Genomic DNA, 17,514 nt, shown 5'->3' on the forward strand with positions numbered 1-17,514 from the left:
GCGCTTTGGCTTCCGGCCTGCACTCCTGCTGCCCGCTGTCCTCCAGCCTCCGAAGCGTCTAGCCCGCGCCGCTGGGCGGGTCGGGCATGCGCACACGGAAGACCCCGCCCCGCTTGCCCTCGGAAGTGCTTCCTTAGCCCGCGGCGCGCATGTGCAGAACGAAGTCGGCGTGGCGGCAGAGGTGGTGGCCGAATAGGCGACGGCGGTGCGGCCGCGGGTGAGAGTTAAGAGCCGCGGGGGGCTAGGGCGGCGACCGCGAGGGGCTCCCAGGAGGGGAGTGGGCGAGGGGCGCCTCGGCAGGGGCGCGGGCTGGGGGCGGGCGCCGGCTCCCCGCCCGCGCCCGGCGCTGGGCAGGCCCGACCCCCCCCACAACCCCGCCCGCTAGGAGCTCCGGCTGCAAAGGCCCATTGGGTCGGGTTGGGTCAGGTCGGGTGGCGGCTCCCGTGGCGCCTTCCCTGCGCCCCTAGGACTCGTCCGTTGGCTTGCTGGTTCTGTGGTCCGGGAGTCACCTGGATAGGGGTGACGGCGGCCCCAGTTCCAGGCCCACCGAGTGGAAAGGAAGGTCCGGAGGCGGAGCGCCCGGCACCGCGCCCGAGGCCACCAGAGCCCATTAGCTGGGCCCGTTTCGCAAGCGAAGCCCCGAGGTTAAGTGACTTCCCCGCCTGTCAGTCTAGGTTTCTTATACCATTCTTCCTCCTGCCCCCCAAAGCTCATTAACTTCTTCACCTTTCCTATTCGCCTGATTTTCTTTGCTTGTTGTTAAACCTTTGTACTCAAAGCGTTTTCACCTCACACGCCTAGCGGTTGTATTTTCCCACAGGTTGAAACAAATGGATGTCTTTTTTCCTTTCCCCCGTGGAAACTTCCCTCTCAAAGCTGTCATCCTCCTGCTCCGGTCGGGACTGGAGCCCCACCTTGCAGCTGAGTAGCTGTCCTAGAACCTGCTGTCCGGGCTCCCCTGGGCTGGCTTGTTTTCATCTACTCCCTTTCTTCCATCAGAGCTCATCAGGTAGCTTTTGAAGAAGTCGACTCATTTTTTTCTTTTTTTTTTTTTTTTTTGCGGTACGCGGGCCTCTCACTGTTGTGGCCTCTCCCGTTGCGGAGCGGACGCGCAGGCTCAGCGGCCATGGCTCACGGGCCCAGCCGCTCCGCGGCATGTGGGATCTTCCCGGACCGGGGCACGAACCCGCGTCCCCTAGCATCGGCAGGCGGACTCTCAACCACTGCGCCACCAGGGAAGCCCTCGACTCATTTTTTTATATTGAGCTCTCGGTTAGCTGAAAACGGCTTCATTTACCCTCACAGGCAGAAGGGTGGGTGTAAAGTTCCAGATCAAAAGCCCCCGGTGGGAACTGTGAAAGCATCGCCCGTCTTAGGAGTTCCCTGCTGTCCTGAAGGGTCTCGTCCCGTTCTGGTTTCCGACCTCTTGTTTCTGATTTTCTTTCTGTCTAGTAGAAACTTTAGGTTTTCACTAGTGCTGTGAAATTTCATGGTCTCTTCGTTTGAGAGTGTTTTTTTTTGGTTTTGTCTGAAAATTAGGTTCTTTCAGTCCTGGAGTATTTTCTTTTATTTCATAGGATATTCCTTTGATGATATTCTCCACGTTTGTTCTTTTTAATTGTTATTTTATGTGGGTCTATAGTTGATTTACGACATCGTGTTAGTTTCAGGCGTACAGTAAAGTGATTTATACACATACATGTGTCCACTCTTTTTCAGGTTCTTTTCGCATATAGGTCATTGCAGAGCATTGAGCACAGTTCCCTGTGTTATGCAGGAGGTCCGTATTGATTATCTTTTTTTTGAATAAAGTTATTTATTTTATTTATTTATTTTTGGCTGTGTCGGGTCTTTGTTGCTGCGCACGGGCTTTCTCTAGTTGTGGCGAGCAGGGGCTACTCTTCGTTGCGGTGCGCGGGCTTCTTGTCGTGGCAGCTTCTATTGTTGCGGAGCACGGGCTCTAGGTGCGCAGGCTTCAGTAGTTGTGGCTCACGGGCTCAGTAGTTTTGGCTTGCGGGCTGTAGAGCGCAGGCTCAGTAGTTATGGCGCACGGGCTTAGCTGCTCCGCAGCGTGTGGGATATTCCTGGTCCAGGGCTCGAACCCGTGTCCCCTGCATTGGCAGGCGGATTCTTAACCACTGCGCCACCAGGGAAGCCCTGGTTATCTATTTTAAATATAGTAGTGTGTCCACGTTTCGTCCTGTTTTCAGTTCGTGATTTCTAGGTTCTTGTTTTGCCTCTTATTATTTTGCTCTTATTGTTGTTCATTTTCCTGTTCTTCGTTATGAAAGCCTTCTTTGACTCTTACATTCAAGCGCTCGTATTCATTGTTTTGTCAGGTTCATCACGTATTTACTTTTAAAGGTTTATTTTTTTTTAACTTTATTTGTTTATTTATTTAGGCTGCACCGGGTCTTAGTTGTGGCATGCGGACTCTTAGTTGCAGCATGGGGGATCTAGTTCCCCGACCAGGGATGGAACCCCAGCCCCCTGCATTGGGAGCGTGGAGTCTTACCCACTGGACCACCAGGGAAGTCTCAGGGTTCGTCTGGTTTTAATTCACCGCGCTCACCTTTGGCACCTGTTCTAGTTTCACGATGTGGTAACGTCTCCTGTCATCCGGGAGGACGTTAACATCTTCTATTGATGTTTCCACCAGGTTTCTTTGTTCTCTGATACACACGTTTCTTTGCGTCTGTTTATGTTAAGTTACCAGTCTGCATGGAGAGTAGTGCTTCTCATCTAGCGAGCTCAGTGGGCCTGGCAGAGGGCTGGGGTTTGGGGAGTGTGGGGGCCCCCAACCGTCAGTGTCTGAGAATACTGTCTCTGGTGCTCTCTTCCCAGAAAAGACTCCTGATCTCCCCTGGGCTGGGAGCACCAGCTAGGTCTCCTGCCTGCTGGACACAGACCAGGGGAAGGGGTGTTGCCTGCTTAGCGGGTGGGTTTTTTGTTGTCTTTTTTTTTTTGGCTGCATCAGGTCTTCGTTGCTGTGTGGGCTTTCTCTAGTTGCGGCGAGCGGGGGCTACTCTTCGTTGTGGTGCGTGGGCTTCTCATTGCGGTGGCTTCTCCTGTTGTGGAGCAGGGGCTCTGGGTACGCGGGCTTCAGTAGTTGTGGCTCGCGGGCTCTAGAACGCAGACTCAGTAGTTGTGGCGCACGGGCTTAGTTGCTCCGCGGCATGTGGGAACTTCCCAGACCAGGGCTCGAACCCATGTCCCCTGCATTGGCCGGCGGATTCTTAACCACTGCGCCACCAGAGAAGCCCTAGCAGATGAGTTTTGATGGACCTCCCCCCTTTTCTCTCTGGCCTCATCTCAGTCTCTGATAGCTACTGGCACTCACTGTAACGTGGTGAGTGATTAAGTACTTGCTTGCGTTTGGGTTTCCTGAGCCAGTCGGATCCTCTCCACAGGTGCTCTCACGACACCTGTGGCGCGCACTCCCGGCTAGGACAAGAGCTTGTTCTGGCTGCTTGAGGAGAGACTGGGCTCCCCCCAAACTGACTGGAACTCTTGGCTCTGGTAGTGTTTTGCCTTTACCAGTTGGCGGCTCTGGGTGGACTTGGCGTGAAATAAAAAGTCTAGTCCTGGGATTCTGCAGCCTCACCATATGTGAGGTTTTTGTAAACTCATCAAGTCACACTGCCGGTCGATGGCACAGCTGGCTGGTGCCTGGACTGTTAGTTTCCTGTGGTCGGTGCAGCAAACCACCACCGACTTAGTGGCTTAAACGACCTAAGTTCATGATGCAGCTCTGGAGGTCAGGAGTTCATTGTGAGTCTCACTGAGCTTTATTTCTTCTGGAGCCTCCAGGGGAGCATCGGTTCCGCCTTTTCCAGCTTCTAGAGGCGCTGCATCCCTGGCTCGCGGCCCCTCCTCCATCCTCGCAGCCAGCAGCGCAGCATCTCCCGTCTCTCTCTGCCTCTGACCCTCCTGCCTCCCTCTTATGAGGACCCTGTGATGACACTAGGCCCCTTGGGGAATCCAGGGTCCTCCCCTTCTCAGGGGCCTTAACTTAACCCCACCTGCAAAGTCTCCTCTGCCCCGTGAGGTGACACGTCCAGGAACCCTTGAGATTGAGATGGGGCCATCTTTGGCAGGGGTCATAGTCACTCCTGGGCCCCATCCCTGTGAATTTACCCCAACAGAGACAAGATGCCAGGGGCCTGGGGCCAACATTGACCAGTGGGAAAGGGAGTGTAAGATGAGAGAGGTTCCTGGAGGTTGGGTCTGAGCTGAGCCTGAAGGAGGGTGGGAAACAGTGGCTGGGCTGGAAGAGACATCAAGGGCTCGGGAGAGCCTTCCTCAGCCGCGAACGAGCCGTGAACATCTTGTGCGTTAGGCAGTGGCGGGGGGATAGGTTGGTAGGTGTGTTCCTTGTTTCCAGCAAATGTACAGCTGAGCCAGCGAAGCAGAATTTAGGCTGAGAGAAGTAAGTGTAAGACAATCAGAAAGGGAATTCAGAGGAGGGAGTGAACAGCATGGGCTTGGGTGGTCTGGGGAGGCTTCTTGGAGGAGGTGAGACTAATTAGTGAGACCTTGGTCTCATTTTGCCCTTTGCCATTTCGGGTCCTTGGGCCTTTGCACAGGCTGGGGGGACTTCCTCAGTCCACCCACAAGGTCACCTGGAGATGCCCTGTTTTTCCTTCTTCCTCATTTCCATGTGCCTGGCCCATAGTGGACCCTCGGCCACTGGAAGAGACTTGGTAAAGCGTGGGCATGAGGCTGAGAGCTGCGAGAGCAGGGTGGGGGATGAGGCTGAACCAGGAGGGCGAGGCCTCCTGCGCAGCCTCACAGCCGCCTCTTGGCCTCCATAGGTTTCCTCTCTGGTCTGGTAGAGCCCCAGGGTCCTCACCATGGACTTCCAGCATCGCCCCGGAGGCAAGACCGGGAGTGGGGGCGTGGCCTCCTCCTCTGAGAGCAACCGGGACCGTAGGGAGCGCCTCCGGCAGCTGGCCCTGGAAACCATCGACATCAACAAGGTACACGTGCCCTCACACCGCCTGTGCCCACCCTGCACCAGGGAGCTTCACCTGGAGTGGCAGCTCTCAGTGTCCACCAGAGGCCGGCTGCTGTTTGTAGCCCCACGTTTGAAGGGTCTGTTACCACAGGAAGCTATACTTAGCCAGAGGTGTGGGGAGTCGCCAGTGGTGGGGGCCCTGATGGCACCACGGGCAGCGAAAGACAGCAGCTTATCCGTACAGAGCTGTAGGGAGACAGGCCTCCGCCTCGGCCCTGGGGATACGTATGTGGGTCCCCCTGGGCGCTGTGGGGTGTGCAGCAGCATCCCTGCCCTGCCCCCGTGCCAGATGCCAGGAGCTCCCCAGTCACAGTGGCCACAGATGTCCCTATATGTCGCTCAGTGTCCCTTGGGGGGCGGAATCACCTCCGGTGAGACCCCAGGGATAGGGATTCCACTGACCGCAGGAGACTGGGTTCCATGACCATCTGATCTCTGTGGTCCTGGGATGCTGTACACATTTCAGTCCACACCTGAGTGGGAGGAAGAGGAGGTGATACAGATGATGGGGGCCCACCTGGTTTACACCAGCTGAGCATCGGGGATTTATCCTGGTGTCCAGTGTGAGCAGGGAGCAGACCCAAGTTTTTCGCGAATAACTGACTAAGGGTTTCTCAGCTTGGAGGTGCGGCCGGGTCATTCCCTGGGGCGTGGGGGCTGTCACGGGCGCTGTTGGGTGTGGAGCAGCACCCTCACCTCCACACTTGATGCCAGGAGCCCCCAACTCGTGACAACGACTGACGTCCCCAGACATTGCCCAGTGGACCCTGGAGGCAGAGTTGCCCTCGATGTGCCCCTTGGTGTTCAGTGTATAGGTCCTCTTAGACTTTGAAATGCCCTGAGGTGTGTCGAGCCCTCACCGTGTGCCTGATACTCCCAAAGCCCCTCACAGGCCTGGCCTGGGAGGTCAGTTCTGTTACTCTTCCCATTTTCCAGATGAGGAAACAGAGTTGAGGGTGGGATTGTCATCGCCAATGACGACACGGTCTCTGGGCGGTGGAGTTGGGACCTGAACCCCTGCCGTCTGCTCTGCGCCTCTTGAGTGGTCACCAGTTGGCCCTGGAGCCCCTGCCCCACTCACGGGATGTGCAGAGACAGGGTCTCCTAGGGCCTCGGGTTGGTCCGCTTGCTTCTCTGCCCGCGTGCGGCTGTGCTGCGGCACGAGGAGTGCTGGCCTGGTCGGCGCCATGGAGATGGATGAGCAGCGGTGCTGTTTCGGCTCTGCCTCCTGGACCCCAGGCTGCCGAGGACGTGGGGCCAGGGCTCCCGGAGGACCCTTCCCTGGAGCTTGCTGCAGGGGCGCGTGGTCAGCCCCAGCCCCACCCAGTGGACTCTGCGGTGCTGCCTTGGGGACTCCTGCTTGTCCTCTGCGCCCCCTCCCCCGCCGCGAGCGTTTGCCCTGAAGAGAGTGGTGTTCTCTCAGCACCCGCCAGGGGCAGCCGTGCTTCTGCGGGGTCCCCAGGGCCCCTCCCTCCCACTGCATAACAAGCGTGCTTCCCTCCGCAGGACCCGTACTTCATGAAGAACCATCTGGGCTCCTACGAGTGCAAGCTGTGCCTGACGCTGCACAACAATGAGGTGTGGCCCCGCCCCTGCCCCACCCCGCCCCACCTGTGCTGCTGTGGACTTGCCGAGTCCTTCAGTACCGGTGGCACCGTTGCCACAGATGTGTATCTGGGAACGTGGGGACACCCTGGGACGTTCCACGTCAGGATCAGGGTCGTGAAGTCTAGCCGGTGTGGCTCTAGTTTGCGCCTTTGAAGCAGGCGAGAGTCTGATGCTCCCTCACGCTGGGCCCCTCTCCTGGCACCAGTAGGTCCCTTTGTCCCTTTTCTCGTGTGGAGGACGTGCTTTGTTTCTGGTGGTTGCCAGCCCCGGACGGCAGCACTGAATTGAACAGCCTGATACGGGAGGGTCTCCCCGCGGCATTGGGGCTGCTCATCCTCCGGGGAGGACCGTCCTGGGCGTGCTGTCCCCGGGGGTCAGAAACCGCCCCCACCACCGGCCCCCGTTGAGAACCACTGATTCGCGTGTCTCATCCCTGGGGCATCGTGGAGATGGAATCACATGATCACTCCCGGGTTTCCCCACCACTTCCAAGCAGTGTCCACAGCCCACACTGCACCCCAGCAGCTGCAAGACTGCCCGCGTCGCACCCTCCGGAGGCCCGCCTCACCCCCGGCTTTTGGGGGTCTCGTTCCCCTGTGTGCAGACCCACTAGCGCTCGGCTACTCAGCAGCGATCGGGTGCCTACGGCACCTCCCCACTCGCTTTGCCCTGAGCTGTGCGTCCCTCTCCCGTTCTAGGGGAGTTACCTCGCGCACACCCAAGGGAAAAAGCATCAGACCAACTTGTGAGTACCTCACGCCCCTTCCCATACCCGGCGCTCACCCCCACCAGAGCTGTCACCTCACTTGACCCCCGTCCCCCCTGACCTCGAAGCTCCAAGGTTGGCTGGGGCAGGGCAGGGGGGTGGCACTCCTGGCACCTGGGCCTATGGCCTTGGCGGCCTGTGTGGAGGGGCCTCAGCCCCATGTCCGTCCCACCTGCAGGGCCCGGCGAGCAGCCAAGGAGGCCAAGGAGGCCCCCGCCCAGCCGGCGCCAGAGAAGGTCAAGGTGGAGGTGAAGAAGTTCGTGAAGATCGGCCGCCCGGGCTACAAAGGTAAGAATGCTCTGTGGCCTTGGCAGCCCCACACCCATCCACACCCACACCCACACCCACACCATCCGCCTCTGGGGAGTGTCTCCACTTGCTTCCTGTCAGAGGGCTTTCTTCCCTGGGGGCCGGGACCCGCCTTCCCACCGTGAACTTTCACACACATGCCGGAGGAGGGGCAGTGTCCTTATTCTTTACGCTCCTAGCAAAGGTGGGTGAGCTTGTGGGACGTGAGCGTGGGCCCTGGTGTGGCTCTCTCCTCTGACCACGGAACTGGGTGCTGGCTCTTCTTCACCTGAGGAGAAAGGAAGGGGAGGGGGAAGGTCTGCGCGTGCAGCAGCGCCTGTGTCGCCTGGTTCGGAAAGCCAGTCAGGCGGCCCAGCTGGAGCACAGGGGATAAAGGGGACCGTGTGCCGGGGGGGGGACGGCAGGCCACCTGGTAGGCGTCCTGCTAAGGTGGGGACATCCTGCGTGTGGCTGGCATTTCGGGGCGTGGCGTGCAAAGGCCCTGGGTGGGCCTGCTTGGTGAGCCAGGACAGGGATGGCACTGTTTCCCTGGGGAGGCCACCACAGGCTTTCTGGCCAGTCCAGGCCATCTGGCGTCTTCCTGGCTGTGGCGGGGAGAGACTGAGCACCCGTATGGAAAGCAGCCCAAAGCCACAGAGCTCTGGCAGTGGGCACCCTCTCCCAGAAGTGGGGGCACAGTCTTGACCCTCACACTCAATGCTCCCCAGGTGGGGGGGCGGGCAGTGGGGAGGCCTCTCTCCCACCCCCACCCCCACCCGTGTGATCTGGGGCAGATGGCACCCGGGGTGCAGCCCTCCCAGCCCTGGGTGGTGCCCGTCCAGCTGCGGATGGCTCTTGTGCTTCCCCAGCCAGGTGACCACCCCCAGGCCTGCTCTCCCGTTTGTGGGTGGTGTTAGGCCAGCCCCAGGGCCCCTTAGCTGGTCCTGACACCTCCTGTGTTGCAGTGACCAAGCAGAGGGACACGGAGATGGGTCAGCAGAGCCTCCTATTCCAGGTGAGCAAAGGCTGGGGACCCAGTTCTGAGGGGAGGGGCTCCCTGAGAGGCAGTGCTGCCACCCGGCCGTGTCCCCACAGATCGACTACCCCGAGATTGCCGAGGGCATCATGCCCCGCCACCGCTTCATGTCTGCCTACGAGCAGAGGATCGAGCCTCCGGACCGACGCTGGCAGTACCTGCTCATGGCCGCCGAGCCCTACGAGACCATCGCCTTCAAGGTAGCGCACTGGACCCCCGAGAGGTGGGGAGCCGGCCGAGGAGTTTGCTCCATGCGGGCAGCTGGCCTCTAGCCCACTCCAGGATGCCCCTTCCTGCCAGGGCCAGGGGTATCCCTCTGGGCCCTTGCCTCTTGAGAGGGTGGCAAAGGACAAGGCAGCGCGAGGGCTGGGGGCTGGGCGTCCGAGGTGGGTGTCCGCCCAGAAGCAGAGACCCCTGACATGGCCCCAGCAGTAAGGTGTCCCTGCTGCTGGCTGTTCGTGGATTCCATGACCGGATCTGGTCCCCAGATGAACGTTAATGGCATAGCGTAGATCACAGCTTTCTCAGGGTTGCAGGTTTGCTGAGCGGTGGAGCAAGGACATCAGTCGACTCTGTTACCCCCAAGCTAGACCCTGTTCCCTCACAGAAGGGCCTCCTCAGCCGGGCCATCTCGTGGTCCTGAAGGCCCGTCTCTGCCCCCTGCTCCACCCCACGCAGGTGCCAAGCAGGGAGATTGACAAGGCTGAAGGCAAGTTTTGGACTCACTGGAACCGGGAAACTAAGCAGGTGAGTCACTGCAGGTCCAGGCAGTTGCCGAACCTTCTCCCAGCCCAAGGCCCAGGGGCCGCGCTCAGCCTCTCCTTTCTGTCCAGTTTTTCCTCCAGTTCCACTTTAAGATGGAGAAGCCACCGGCCCCGCCGAGCCTCCCCGCAGGGCCTCCTGGGGTGAAGCGGCCCCCACCCCCGCTGATGAATGGTTTGCCCCCTCGGCCACCACTGCCCGAGTCATTGCCCCCGCCCCCGCCAGGAGGCCTGCCCCTGCCCCCCATGCCGCCCAGTGGGCCTGCGTCCTCGGGGCCCCCGGGCCCTCCTCAGCTGCCCCCACCAGCTCCCGGTGTCCACCCCCCAGCACCAGTGGTCCACCCCCCGGCGTCTGGAGTGCACCCCTCAGCTCCTGGGGTCCACCCACCGGCACCAGTGGTCCACCCACCAGCATCTGGGGTCCACCCCCCTGCTCCGGGGGTCCATCCCCCAGCCCCGGGGGTCCACCCTCCAGCACCAGGGGTCCACCCTCCAGCCCCCGGGGTCCATCCTCCCCCATCTGCTGGGGTTCACCCCCAGGCCCCAGGGGTGCACCCACCAGCTCCTGCAGTTCACCCCCAGGCCCCGGGGGTCCATCCACCAGCTCCCGGGGTCCACCCCCCAGCCCCAGGGATCCACCCCCAGCCTCCTGGGGTCCACCCCCCACCTCCTGGGGTCCACCCATCAGCTCCTGGGGTCCATCCTCCAGCTCCTGGGGTCCATCCCCAGCCTCCTGGAGTTCACCCCTCAAATCCCGGGGTGCACCCCCCAACTCCCATGCCTCCGATGCTGAGGCCCCCGCTGCCCTCCGAAGGCCCTGGGAACATTCCTCCGCCTCCCCCCACCAACTGAAAAGCCACCCCTGTCCCAGCAAGTCTGGCCTTGTTTTCCTGTGTTCCGCCCCCCACAGTGAAGTTGAGTTTTTTGTACAGGGCTGGGCCGTGTTCCCAGAGCCCATTAAAGAGTCTCTGCTAACCTTGGAGTGCACTGCTGTGTGGGCTGGCTGGTGGGTGGGTGGGCCGGCCGGCAGGCGAGTGGGCGGGAAGCACCCACTCGCTGTGGGTGAACACGCACGGCTGCCCTCTGCCACCTATGGGGGTGGCTCAGGGTCGGGGCCCCACCAGGACCCCAGGGGGTGGCTGCTGGCAATGCTGTGCCCTAGAGGCTGCTGGGTAAGGACAGACCCTGCTGGCCAGCAGTGGGTCTGGGGTCGCCCTCTGGGAGGAGAGCAGAGCAAAGGCTGCTCGCTCTCCTTGGGGGTCTCTGTGGGCCCCGAAGGCGTGGCGAGCGAGCGTGCAGTGGGTGTGGGGGGTCGCCCCCCACCTACCCAGTGGTCCTGTGGGGCAGGGGCTCTGCACCTCTGCCCTCCTCCAGCACCCTCCACCCCCCCAAATTGTTGATCGTTTGGGCCATTCACTGCCTGCTCACATTCCTGCTCCTGGCCCTAAAGGGGAAAACTCGTCAAGGACATTTTGACAAATGGGTCACAGGCCACACTTTGTAGCACTGGTGAGAAGAAGATAGATAGGCAGCTGGGCCGGAACAGAAGGGGCTTTCAGGAGGCTGCCGGCCTGCCTGGGCTCACAGCGGGCACTGGCCCCCAAGGTCACATCCCTGAAGGAGATAGGGGCCGCCTTCTGGCACAAACATTCTTGCTCCCCCATATAAGCTGGGGCAGCCCGGCCCCTCCAAGCTCCCACGATGCAGGGTCCACCTCTCTCTCAGCTGGCCCTGGTGCTGTTGGCAGTGGGGGCCCTGCTGGGGGCCAGGACCCTCAGGGGAGAGGTCCCCAGCACCCCGGCCCTGCCCAGGGAGCCAACCCCAGGCGGCGGAGGCGGAGGGCTCATCTTGCACCAAGACTGGGACTGGCCACCCCCTGGCGTCTGGCCACCAGGCAGCCCTCGGGACCCCCTGTGCCTGGTGACCCTGGATGGGGGTGGCAACAGGAGCAGTGCTCCCCTGCGGGTGGTGGGGGCCCTGAGCAGCTACGAGCGGGTGTTCCTAGAGGCCGTGCGGCGCGCCCACTGGGGGCCCCGGGACCTGGCCACCTTTGCAGTCTGCCCCCCAAGAGACGGGCAGCCCGCCCTGCCCCATCTCCAGCAGCTGCAGGCATGGCTTGGGGGGCCCGGGGGGCGGCGGCTGGTGGTCCTACATTTGGAGGAAGGTACGTGGGGCCCTAACCCGGGGGCCTGGGCGGGGGGCCGGCTCTGGTGCCCCGGGGTGGGAGAACCCTCAGGAAGTGGAGGCTGATGGCCACAGAGGTGGGTGATCTTATCTTTGCCCTGCCTGGGGCAGCAAGTCCTCCTGCAGTGCCTGGGGAGGGTCCCCTCTCCGCGGACCTGGGAGCCACAGGGGGCAGGGCCAGCACAGCCTGAAGGTCCAGCCGAGGAGGGCCCCTCCGCCCACTCCCCGACCAGGCTGCCCAGGGGGCCTGTCCCCAGGGACCGCTGGCCTCAGACACACTACAAGGAAGGGCTTTACCCCAGGACATCCCCAGACCAAGAGACCCCAAGGGCTCCACCCCACTGCCCACAGTGTCTGTCACTTCTCCCAGGCCACCCGTGTCCCAAGGAAGCCCTACACCTGGGGTCCAGGGGCGTCAAGCCTCTCCCACTAGGTTCCGCGGGGCTCTGGGTGGGGTGGGGGCTCTCCCTCCTGCAGGACTGGGACAGGCTTGGGGGAGGGGCTCAGGCGTCCCCTTCCCCACTGTCCTGGCCGCAGTGACGTGGGAGCCGACACCCTCGCTGAGGTTCCAGGAGCCTCCACCTGGAGGAGCCAGCCCCGAAGAGCTGGCGCTGATGGTGCTGTACCCAGGGCCTGGCCCGGAGGTCACCGTCACCGGGGCCGGGCTGCCCGGCGCCCAGGTACCAGGGAGTTGAAGGGGACTGCCCCTGGGCCACCAGGAGCCCTCACTCAGGGCGAGGAAGGGGTTACGGTTTTGTTGATTTTTTTAACTGGGTTTAACAAAAAGGCTGCAAGTGCCCAGGTTGGAATTTTGAAGGGATGCTAAGGGCAGCAGGCAGAGCAGGGCTGGCGCCCCGCGCGCCCACTGCCTGGCTGAGCCCCCATTTCCGCAGAGCCTCTGCCTGAGCCGGGACTCCAGCTACCTGCCCTTGGTTGTGGGACGCCCCGAGGCGGCCTGGCGCGGGCCTGGGCTCGCCCTGACCCTGCGGCGCCGCGGAAACGGTAGGTCTCGCCCAGACAGGGACAGGGATGCTGCGGAGCGTGGTGGGGACGGCTGTCCTCGACCCCCAGACTCCCGGCGCTGAAGCAGCGCCGCGTACGCGCCTCCCCTCGCAGGTGCGCCTCTGAGCACCGCCCAGCTGCAGGCGCTGCTGTTCGGCGCCGACTCCCGCTGCTTCACACGGATGACCCCGGCGCTGCTCCTGCTGCCGCCGCCGCGGGCTCCCACGCCGATGCCCGCGCAGGGCCAGCTGGACTCGGTGCCCTTCCCGCAGACCAGGTGCGCGCGGGCCCGGGCCTGGGGGCGCGGGGAGTTGGGGGCGGCGCAGCCTTGCGCCCTCATGATCCCCCACTCTGCCGTCCAGGCCGTCCCCAGAGCCCGAGGAGGTACCGCCCAGCGCCGATCCCTTCCTGGAGACGCTCACGCGCCTGGTGCGCGCGCTGCGGGGACCCGCGTCCCGAGCCTCGCCGCCGCGTCTGGCTCTGGACCCGGGCTCGCTGGCCGGTTTCCCGCAGGGCCAGGTCAACCTGTCGGACCCCGCGGCGCTGGAGCGCCTGCTCGACGGCGAGGAGCCGCTGTTGCTGCTGCTGCCGCCCACGGCAGCCACCCCCGGGGTCCCCGCGCCACTGCAGGGTCCGGCGTCCGCGCTGTGGGCCGCGGGCCTAGCGCGCAGGGTAGCCGCCGAGCTTCAGGCGGCGGCCGCGGAACTGCGCGGCCTCCCGGGGCTGCCGCCCGCCGCCACCCCGCTGCTGGCACGCCTACTGGCGCTGTGCCCGGGGAACCCGGTCGGCCCCGGCGGTCCGCTGCGCGCGCTGCTGCTGCTGAAAGCGCTGCAGGGCCTGCGCGCCGAGTGGCGCGGGCGGGAGCGGAGCGGGTCGGCACGGGCGCAGCGCAGCGCCGGCGCCGCGGCCACCGACGGGCCGTGCGGGCTGCGCGAGCTGAGCGTGGACCTCCGCGCCGAGCGCTCGGTGCTCATCCCCGAGACGTACCAGGCCAACAACTGCCAGGGCGCGTGCGGCTGGCCGCAATCGGACCGCAACCCGCGGTACGGCAACCACGTGGTGCTCCTGCTGAAGATGCAGGCCCGCGGCGCCGCCCTGGCGCGCCCGCCCTGCTGCGTGCCCACGGCCTACGCCGGCAAGCTCCTCATCAGCCTGTCCGAGGAGCGCATCAGCGCGCACCACGTGCCCAACATGGTGGCCACCGAGTGCGGCTGCCGGTGACCCCGCGCCGTGCTCCGGCCGGCCCATATTTATTCGGACCCCTTCATCGCTCCCAATAAAGACCAGAAAGCACGCGGTTGTGGTGTCCGTGCATGTCTGGGGACAGGCGGAGGCCTCCTTCCCCATTTCTCCTCTGGCGGTCAGGGCCGCGTCCTCCCCGTTGGCACCCACTGCCTCCCTGCCCCCGCCCCCGCCCCCTCCCCAGCCGCCTAAAGCTCCCCATCCCTGTCATTCAGGCCCCGGGCAGGTTCTGGAGTCCAGGCACAAAGGAGCAGGCGATGAGGGGGACCACAGCGCTCGCTTTATTTGCTGGAACTGCGGGGCGGTCGAGCAGAGGTTCAGGGACCCCCGCGCAGGACCCAGGTCTGGCTCAGTCCCGCCCCTTGCCCGCGTGGTGCTTCTGGCGGCCGGGAGGCCGGTCCTCCTCATCGGGGCGCCGCGGGGAGGCCCAGGCCTGCCTCTTCCTATGCTCGGGGTCTCTGGACTCTCCCGCCCATGCCCGATGGCCCCCTTCGCGCGCCTCCCAGCGTCGGGGTAGGGCCTCCCCGGCAGCCCGCGGCCTCTCCTCTTTCCGGGATCTCTCCCTCCTCGGCCTCTCTTCCTTCTGTGGTCTCTCCTTCCGGGGCCTCTCCTTTCTCAGCCTCTCCGCCTTCTTCCGCCTCTCTTTGGGCCCTCGGTCAGCAAGCGGCACACGCTCCTCCTCAGCGGCCTCCTCAGACTCCCCTTTGTCCTTCCCTGCAGCCCCGCTGCTCCTGGGAACCGCGGCCCTTTCCTCTACCTTCGCCGGGGGCTCGAGCGATCCCAGTGCGGGGGTCCAGGCCACAGACTTTGGCTGCAATGTGGACAGTGTGGGGTGGTGGGGTCGGCACAGAGTTCCACGGCCCAGGCCCCTTCCCCCAGTGAAGGCCCCACTGACAGGTCACTTGAGGAAGTGCTTACCAGGGGTGACGCTGGCTCCTTCAGGGACGAGCTTGGCGGGACCCACGGCTCAGGGACAGGAGCAGGGGCTTCCGCCTCCCCCGCCACGGCCTCTGGGAGGGGACGGGAGGGGATGCGAAACAGCCTGGCCCAGGGGACCGACCACTGCACACCGTCCATCCCCGCCCTTGCCCCCAGAGACCCCTCTCCCTGGGGACATGCAAGGGGGCCCAGCCGGACCCCACCGGGTACGCTGAGGCTGGGCTGGGTCCCTCCGAGCCCTGGGAAGGGGTTCCGAGTCTCCGCTGCTGCGATGACCTTCCCTTCAAACCTCCCTCATTCAGGCTGCAAAAGGATGCTCCCGTTTCTCTGAGGGACGCAGGAGCGCCCGCCCTGGCGCACAGAGAAAGCAGCACGCTACCGAACGGGGGCGCACACGCCCATCCCGGGCCTACAAGGCCCGGGGTGGGAGTCGGGGGGCGGTGAGGGTCGGTCACCGGGAAAGGGAGGTGCACCGAGGTCCTTGCTGGGGGGTGGGGGGGCAGGGCTCCTCTTAAGGTCTATGGGAGGCGGGGGTCAAAGCTGGTGCTGGATAGAGGGACTCGGGCGCGACCGTCGGGGTGCACAAGGTCAGTCCGTCCCTGAGCAGGAGGTGCACGGGGCGGGGGAACTCCCCCTCACTCACAAGGTCCATACTGGGGGGAAGGGGGCGCGCACGGCCTAGAGTGGGAGCGCACAGACCCGCCCCCTGGGCTGTCCGCGCTTCCGGGAGGGAGTAACCACGTGCTGCGGCGCAGGCTCACCTCGGCACAGCTGGAAGGCGGAGCCCAGCAGCGCCACGAGCGAGGCGAGCACCAGGCACTTGTTGAGCGTCAGGTGTCCCCAGAGCAGCTCCTCGCTCAGGACCGGGGGCGTGGGCGGCGGCTGCGAGGGCGGCGCGGCCTGCGCCTTCTTCTGCGCGGGGCTCCGGGGGCCTGCGGGAGCAAGTGCGGGCTGGGCGCAGGCCGCGTGGGGCCGACCCGCGGCTAAACTCAGCTCTGCCCTGCCCGGCTGTGCGGCCCTGGGCCGAGGAACTAAGCCCTGCGGGATTGGCCGCTTCACTGGGATGCCGAGAATATTCTAGAAGATAATTAGCTGAAGCTTAGTGGCACCTAAGCTGGTGTTATCATGAATTAGCAGAGGCTCCCACAGCCCACTGAGTTACGGCCTGTGACACCCAGACACCCCCCAGTCAGGAGCCCCATGCACGCTATCACCCTGCCCCCCAGATCCAAGGACCCAGCCCAGGACCGATCCCCCACCCCCATGCTGGTCCACACCCAACCCCCCACGTCACCCCTGCCTCCCGGAAACCCACTTGCTCCTGCTTTCAGCCTCTCCTTACCCGGTCCGGAGGCCACTTTGTCCATAGGCTCCTTTTCTGTTTTCTTGGGCCAAGCATCCACACCGCCTGCGGGGCTGCCCTCAGCTGCCGGCTCCTGAGAATCCTGTGGGGAGTAACATGTCATCCTGGGTGTTTCCCTAAGGGAGACCAAACCCTTCCAATGGGCTGCAGAAACGCACCCTCTTGGCCAACATGTCCCCTACTCTAGGGGCACCCTGGGCTGAAACCCCAGGGCCCTGGCTACTCACACGGGGCCAGCTGCTGGAGTCGGCCAGCCTGGATGTCGCTGTTGGCAGGAAAAGAGGGACAGTCACAGTCGTGGAAACCCCCAGGCTGATCCCACCCTCCGCTCAGTTCTGCTGGGTGAGGGGCAGGTGACTGCTCCCGTTCTGCAGATTAGAAAGCAGACAGACGCAGAGGCAGCCTTGCATGAAGGCACACAGCACGTCACTGCCAAGCTGGGATTCAAACCCTGACCTGTGTGGCCCAGCACCTGTGTTCTCTGGGCTCTTTACAAACCCCCGACACACTAATGGACACAGGTTGGAAATGGGGGGCATGGTTTAAGTCAGTCCAGTGTGGGAGGCCAAGTCCTGGTCCCTGAAGGTGAGCCACCTGGCTCAACAGGAGGATGGGGGCGTGGGCTTCATCCTGTGGTACCCTCTTGGCTACCTTGAGCCCTGTCCTCCCGGGGCCGACCTGGGCAGGGGTCAGCCAGTGCAGAGAGGTCCTCGTCCACTTGGCAACTGCCCAGGCCTCCATCCAACTCCTCCAAGGCCCTGGTTGTCATGGAGACGTCTGAGAAGCAGCAGGTCCAGAGTCTGGCTTGGGGGGGAGGGGGAAGAGGCAGCCTGCATTTGCTGAGCCCCTGGTATGGGCCTGGGCCTGGGCCTGACCTGGGGAGAAGGGGGCTCCCTACCTCCCCACACCGCCTTCCTTGTCCCTCTGCCTGGAGCCACCTTTCCTAGGTAGCTTCACACGCAGGGCACGACCACAGCCCTCCGCCAGGCACTCTCCCTGCCCCCCTCAGGCCTGCCTCAGGACCCCTCCTGACAGGCTGCTGGGCTGCTGGGGCCCAGAGTGGGCTGGGTTCTGGCCATGGTCACACAGAGGTGAGCAAAGAGCCCAAACCGGAACCCTTGGCTCCAGGGTCGGCTCATGTTCTCAGAGACCAGCGACTATTTTTATCCAGTGCCTGAGGCCAGCAGGACAGGCCAGTGTGGGGCCCAGCCCCTCCTAGGCCCTTGCCCTCCTGGGGTCTCCCTTTGGACCATCCTCACCCCCTATTCCTGGCACCCAGCCTCCCCCCAGACACCCTGGGTGTAGGAG

General features: G+C 63.6%; 3 protein-coding genes across 6 annotated transcripts; 2 read left to right on the forward strand and 1 right to left on the reverse strand.

The window, feature by feature from the left end:
- Positions 1-33: 33 nt before the first annotated feature.
- SF3A2 (splicing factor 3a subunit 2) lies at positions 34-10,469 on the forward strand. 4 transcript variants are annotated; one of them, XM_029218464.1, is made up of 9 exons: positions 34-217; positions 4,815-4,979; positions 6,524-6,595; positions 7,324-7,370; positions 7,570-7,679; positions 8,645-8,694; positions 8,775-8,915; positions 9,394-9,462; positions 9,549-10,469. In XM_029218464.1, exons 2-9 carry the CDS (start codon positions 4,854-4,856, stop codon positions 10,326-10,328), a joined length of 1,395 nt encoding a protein of 464 aa, XP_029074297.1. In that variant the 5' UTR covers positions 34-217; positions 4,815-4,853; the 3' UTR covers positions 10,329-10,469. The 4 variants fall into 4 exon arrangements, with proteins under 4 accessions (XP_029074297.1, XP_029074299.1, XP_029074300.1 ...); XM_029218466.1 differs by having other exon boundaries at positions 204-223; XM_029218467.1 differs by lacking the exon at positions 34-217 and adding an exon at positions 2,524-2,542.
- Positions 10,470-10,696: 227 nt separating this feature from the next.
- On the forward strand, positions 10,697-13,955 carry AMH (anti-Mullerian hormone). The gene is made up of 5 exons (XM_029218513.1): positions 10,697-11,640; positions 12,198-12,340; positions 12,554-12,662; positions 12,777-12,939; positions 13,025-13,955. Exons 1-5 carry the CDS (start codon positions 11,178-11,180, stop codon positions 13,881-13,883), a joined length of 1,737 nt encoding a protein of 578 aa, XP_029074346.1. The 5' UTR covers positions 10,697-11,177; the 3' UTR covers positions 13,884-13,955.
- Positions 13,956-14,172: 217 nt separating this feature from the next.
- On the reverse strand, positions 14,173-16,975 carry JSRP1 (junctional sarcoplasmic reticulum protein 1). The gene is made up of 6 exons (XM_029218486.1): positions 16,858-16,975; positions 16,434-16,471; positions 16,159-16,288; positions 15,605-15,775; positions 14,823-14,914; positions 14,173-14,715 (listed from the first exon to the last, which is right to left on the reverse strand). Exons 1-6 carry the CDS (start codon positions 16,973-16,975, stop codon positions 14,254-14,256), a joined length of 1,011 nt encoding a protein of 336 aa, XP_029074319.1. The 3' UTR covers positions 14,173-14,253.
- Positions 16,976-17,514: the final 539 nt, after the last annotated feature.

This window comes from Monodon monoceros, unplaced genomic scaffold, assembly GCF_005190385.1.
Source record: "Monodon monoceros isolate NGI ecotype Baffin Bay Population unplaced genomic scaffold, NGI_Narwhal_1 Super_Scaffold_12, whole genome shotgun sequence".
Taxonomy (NCBI): domain Eukaryota; kingdom Metazoa; phylum Chordata; class Mammalia; order Artiodactyla; family Monodontidae; genus Monodon; species Monodon monoceros.

Coding starts and splice junctions, on each gene's coding strand:
- AMH (XM_029218513.1), top strand. CDS start 11,178: ATGCAGGGTCCACCTCTCTCTCAGCTGGCCCTGGTGCTGTTGGCAGTG. Junction 12,341..12,553: donor CCGGGCTGCCCGGCGCCCAG/GTACCAGGGAGT, acceptor CCATTTCCGCAG/AGCCTCTGCCTGAGCCGGGA. Junction 12,663..12,776: donor CCTGCGGCGCCGCGGAAACG/GTAGGTCTCGCC, acceptor CTCCCCTCGCAG/GTGCGCCTCTGAGCACCGCC.
- SF3A2 (XM_029218464.1), top strand. CDS start 4,854: ATGGACTTCCAGCATCGCCCCGGAGGCAAGACCGGGAGTGGGGGCGTG. Junction 6,596..7,323: donor TGACGCTGCACAACAATGAG/GTGTGGCCCCGC, acceptor CTCCCGTTCTAG/GGGAGTTACCTCGCGCACAC. Junction 9,463..9,548: donor GGAACCGGGAAACTAAGCAG/GTGAGTCACTGC, acceptor CTTTCTGTCCAG/TTTTTCCTCCAGTTCCACTT.
- JSRP1 (XM_029218486.1), bottom strand. CDS start 16,975: ATGACAACCAGGGCCTTGGAGGAGTTGGATGGAGGCCTGGGCAGTTGC. Junction 16,472..16,857: donor CCGGGAGGACAGGGCTCAAG/GTAGCCAAGAGG, acceptor TCCTGCCAACAG/CGACATCCAGGCTGGCCGAC. Junction 16,289..16,433: donor ACTCCAGCAGCTGGCCCCGT/GTGAGTAGCCAG, acceptor TACTCCCCACAG/GATTCTCAGGAGCCGGCAGC.